We start from the raw sequence: 5,107 nt of genomic DNA on the forward strand, positions 1-5,107 counted from the left end.
ACGTAAGCACCTTATGTAATTAGCAGTTTAGCAGGTTGCGTTTCAGATTATCTTTCCCCTTACTTTTCCCTACTAGAGGAAGCAACCTGCCAACTACACAATCAACAACAACCAGAGTCATCATAATACATCGATTCCCTTATTATTATCTATACGATTAAATGCCCATAAATGCTCAGGATTATCACCTTTTATCATAACATAAGCCCATCTATAACCCTATACTATATAGGCGCATATACCACGCCCCTGAATACGCTTATACCTGTGCTAACACTTAATATTATAAGAAATATATAAATCCTATAGTTCTATACTCTTAGACTTAGGAGCTTAAGTTTACCTCTTTGTAGTAAACTTCTTCTTATTTAATAGAGCTTTAATACTTTAGGAGGCTTACTTATATTATTCCTTTTCGCTTAAGCTTCTAAGTTCTTATAAAAAGTTATTATAGTTTTAAATCCTTATAATAAAGTTATTCTCTATAGAGTCTATTTTAATTTAATTAAAACGTCTAAAACCCTAAATAAGTCTATAGGTGAGGGCTATAGTTAATAAGCCTATATTAGAATTATTTAGTTTATTAAAAGTTAAGTGAAGATTTTATATAAAATCCTTAGTATTACTATAGTTAATTCTAGTTATTCTATTCTAGTTATTATAAACTTTACTTATAGCTAGCTTATTAAACTTCTAAGTATATTCTTTAGTCTTAATAAAGATATAGAAGGTTAAAGCTATAATAGAAAGATTATTATTAATTATTTCTTCTAAGAGATTATATTAGATTTTCTCTATAAATAACTATTTAGTAAGTATAAAACCTATAAGTATTAGATCACCTAAAAAGCTTAGATCCTTAACTACTGCTACTTTATCTTCTTTAAAGACTATATCTCTATTATATCTAACTAATATCCCTTTAGCTATTAAGTAGAAGAGTAATCCTATTACTTTAAAAGTATTCTTAAGATTAATCTCCTATAGTTTAAAGCTTATAGCTTTAGTTAGCTTAGGGATAGTATTATATACTAGACTTCCTAGATCTAATCCCTTACTAGCTACTTTCTATATAGCTGCTCTAGCTATAAGGTCTATAGTAGAAGAAGGGGGAGGGCTAGTCTAAAATAATCCCCTTTTAGTAAAGCTAAAAGAAGATAAAGTTAGATTACTAGTTAAAGATATATTAATTTATTCGATTAATTCAGTAGTTTAAGAGAGGTTTAAGGAGTAGTTATAAGTAATTATTAGACGTTTATTAAGTAGTTATCACTATATAACTATAGTAATTATTAAATAATTATTAACTTTAGTAGCTTAAGGGCTAAAGAGATTTTATAAGTAGGGGATATATATCATAATAGCTATAACCTCCACTTAGAAGTATTACTTCTAGTAACTTAATAATCTATTAATTACCCTATAGTAATTACTAAACTATAAAGTTAGAGTCCTAATAGCTACTTAGGAATAACCTCACTATCTAGTAAATAGATTTAAGTATTTAGAGGGCTTATAACCTGCGTGAAGTGGCTTAATTAATCTAGCTATGAGCGCCGGGCGCGCCTGGCTATAAAGTGGTGTAGCCGATCCCTTACATAAAGACGGGATTCGGGCCGGGGTTCAGGCCTCGGGCCCAGGCCCAGCCGACTACCGTCTCGCAACCTCTGATTCTCCAAAACAAGTCAAGAAGTCGACCGAGATCAGGCAAGATCTTGCCTACGTACGGTCTTGGGTTCTGAGCAAGCAGATATCACCACGCGGGTATACGCCGCTTACCATCTTCTGCCAAAAGGATACATGGACTAAGATAAACATGAGGCATACTTAGACGCTAAGACTGCGGTGGGCCTCATTCCCATTTCGGCGCCTTTGTCTCTCCAGCCTGAAGATAAGCAATTCTTCTTGACGCGTGTTGTAGGATTTGCATCCGAGGCCGCAGCAATCGCACTCAATGACAATCAGAGTCCCGTCACTGCCATCGAACTTCTTGAGACCGGCCGTGGAGTTCTAGCTAGCTTCTTCCACGATAGGCGCACCGATCTTTCCTTGTTGGAGGACAGGCATCCCCAACTAGCCCGTTCTTTTATTGAGCTCCGAGCCGAGTTAGACAAACCCACATACCGTGACGTGTTTGGAGAACTGGAATCGCTTGATGATCCGTCAAGCCAGCTCAAGATTCCGGACACCGATAAACGTCACAAGGCGAGCACAGAAATGACGGTGCTTTTGGACAACATCCGCATGCAACCGGGCTTCGACAGGTTTCTATGTTCTGCGACTGGAAGACAGATGCAAGATGCTGCAGAGGACGGCCCAATCATCATCATCAACATCAGCTCGCGACGTTGCGATGCTCTGATTATAGAGCAGTCTCGGATACACGTCTTGGGACTGCCGAAACTCACCAAAGATGACGTTTTAAGACGCGCAGATGACGTCCGATCGTTCAAAACACTCATGTGGCTTTGGGACTCAGTGGTTGGCCCAGTACTGGACAGTATAGGCTTCTCGAAGCATTGCATCGACGAAAATTGGCCACATGTCGTTTGGATCCCTACCGGGCCTCTCGTCCGGTTTCCGTTGCATGCTGCCGGATACCACCTAGCTCCAGGCCACAAGACCGCCATGGATAGGGTTATATCCTCATACAGTTCGTCTGTGAAGGCTGTTGTGATATCTCGTCAACAGCACTATCATGAATCCGGATCGGATGTCGTATTGATTGGAATGGGAGAAACCCCCGGGCTACCACACTCAAGCCTTCGCTACGCAACAGCCGAGACTGAAGTGGTTCGTGGTGTTTTCAACTCGACCTCGCTGAAATACGTGCAACCCACTTCTATTAAAAAAGACGTCTTAGCAGCTTTGGAGACTTGCCGCATCTTCCACTTTGCAGGACACGGAGAGTCGAATCGGCTTGACCCTCTCAAGAGCCACATTCTGCTAGATGATTGGAGGACGCAACCTTTGACCACTGCGAGTCTCATGGAGAAGAATCTTGCATCTAGCCCACCGTTCCTTGCCTACCTGTCGGCATGCAAGACAAGCGAAAACTCCAACCAGGACCTCGTGGACGAAAACATTCACCTGACAAGTGCATTCCAGCTGTCAGGCTTTCGGCATGTGGTTGGGACTCTGTGGGAGGTCGACGATGAATTGTCTTCAGAAATGGCGAGATTAACGTACGAGTTTCTGGCCACAAAAGGGATATCAGACGCGTCCGTAAGTGGTGGCTTGCATTTCGCTACGAAGAAGCTTCGAGACATCTGGGCGGCGTCTGTAATTGCGGAGTTGAAGCAGGGGGAGAAGGCAGACAAAGTCAGAGACGCGGTGCATGATGGCGACCAAGAAGAAGATATGTCGCATCACGGAGAGGATCTCAGGTCCATGAGAGATATCAGAAGAACCGAAATCATCTTACCGCTCTGGGTGCCATACATTCACTACGGCCCTTAGCCCAGACGGTTATGATACGCGGTCGGTGATATCTGCATATGCTAGATCCGGAAACGTCCGTGCTGCTGTGAGTTCTCTCTCGGCCCATACTTGTCTTTATTCTGCGACTCACATCGTCCGGGCTTCATAATCGATGCCTCGAATGCAAGGACATGTGAACGAATGCAGTTTGCATTTACAGAGAATCAAGCCTTCAAAATCATCTACTCTTCCAATTTGTCCTTTGCAATGCTATGTTCTTATCCTATTTGTGATCGTGAAATTTCACAATTATCTTGCCATTTTGATAGTGGAAGACCTTAGCAGACAGGAGATCCTTCACCACCCAGTCAGGCTTTGCTGCAGATACCTGGTCTTCCGAGTGAGTCGTCAGAAGCGCTAAAACCTTGCAACCTGCTGCTTTGGCCGCAATTATACCCGCTGGGCTATCCTCAATAACAAGTGTCTCATCCGATCGCCCTACCAAGTCAAGCTGCTTTAATGCGAGTTCATAGCATGAAGGATCTGGCTTTCCGTTCTCTACCAGCTCTGCTGTGACAAGATGATCTGGCACGGGGAGTGACAATTGCGAGATCCATCTTGAAGCGAGGGGCTCTGACGCAGATGTCACGATAGCCCACGGTTTAGGACACTGCGCCACAGCCTCAAGAAACTTTCGAGCTCCGGGTATCTCTTCTACCAGATGCCCGTATAGCTCCGGCAGCTTTGCTTCAACCTCCTTGACGTCTAATCTCAAGTCAGCCGCTGCTTTAAATAAAGAACACGCAAAGGGTCTTACACTCCCAGTTTGCCTTGTGAGGCGCCACCAGCTTCAACGTATCAATGCTTCGTCGTCCGTGAGATGTTTCCAAAATAGTCTCAGGTGGAACGCCGATTTCGTTTCCAATTCTGGAGTGCAGTCAGCTTAGGTGATTACATCCACAGAACTCCGGTGAATCGCACCTGTGCCAGTGCTCAACAATGGCAGAGGTCGTGTCGATGATAGTCCCGTCCATGTCGAAGAGAATTGCTGCGAAAGAAGCCGTGTCCGCAGGGGCTTCAGCGTCATATTGGGAGCCCATCGCCGATGCCGAGGTCTCGTGATGAAAGGTTGAATCAGCTCGTGGTAATCGAACGCCGGAGGTATAGTGATAGATATCCTAAAATATGCATCAGAAGGACTTATGAACCCAATAGCAGCGTGAAATATTAACATCATGCTTTAAAAAGCAGGAGAAGTTAACTTTACAGCTGCATAAGGTCGCACATAGCTCAGATTCAACTTCTCCTCCTTTATATTTTTCTTAGCACATACTATTAGTGCGTTATACTAACCTACACTAATTATACTAATACCACCTATTTTCTTCCTTTTTATTATAGTCAGCTATCTAACAGTAGGGTCTGCTAATAGAAGCTAGAGATTAATATATTATAATAGTATACTGAGGTTATAGTCTAAGTTATAGGTTATAAGCTAGTTATAGATTAGATCTTTAGAGGCTAAGGTAATTAATTTTAATCTTAATAAGTAATTTATAATAAAAGTAAGCTAAGAGTATCTATAAAGATAAATACTAAGTTAATTACTAAAGAGCTATAGAAGTTTAATTTTAAGTAAGGTTTAAGTTATACTATATATAAGTCTTAAATAGTTTCTTTATTTAGT

At 41.6% G+C, this 5,107-nt stretch overlaps 2 protein-coding genes across 2 annotated transcripts; one reads left to right on the forward strand and one right to left on the reverse strand.

Annotated features, from left to right (window-relative positions):
- Positions 1 to 3,171: 3,171 nt before the first annotated feature.
- Positions 3,172 to 3,459, forward strand: GCG54_00014347 (uncharacterized protein; the record flags this gene model as incomplete). Its single annotated transcript, XM_045414185.1, has 1 exon — positions 3,172 to 3,459. One exon carries the CDS (start codon positions 3,172 to 3,174, stop codon positions 3,457 to 3,459), a length of 288 nt encoding a protein of 95 aa, XP_045256651.1.
- Positions 3,460 to 3,703: 244 nt separating this feature from the next.
- On the reverse strand, positions 3,704 to 4,520 carry GCG54_00014348 (2-deoxyglucose-6-phosphate phosphatase 2; the record flags this gene model as incomplete). The annotated part of the gene is made up of 3 exons (XM_045414186.1): positions 3,704 to 4,185; positions 4,238 to 4,347; positions 4,402 to 4,520. 3 exons carry the CDS (start codon positions 4,518 to 4,520, stop codon positions 3,704 to 3,706), a joined length of 711 nt encoding a protein of 236 aa, XP_045256652.1.
- Between the last annotated feature and the right edge of the window lie 587 nt (positions 4,521 to 5,107).

This window comes from Colletotrichum gloeosporioides (assembly GCF_011800055.1).
Source record: "Colletotrichum gloeosporioides strain Lc1 chromosome Unknown consensus_114, whole genome shotgun sequence".
NCBI lineage: Eukaryota > Fungi > Ascomycota > Sordariomycetes > Glomerellales > Glomerellaceae > Colletotrichum > Colletotrichum gloeosporioides.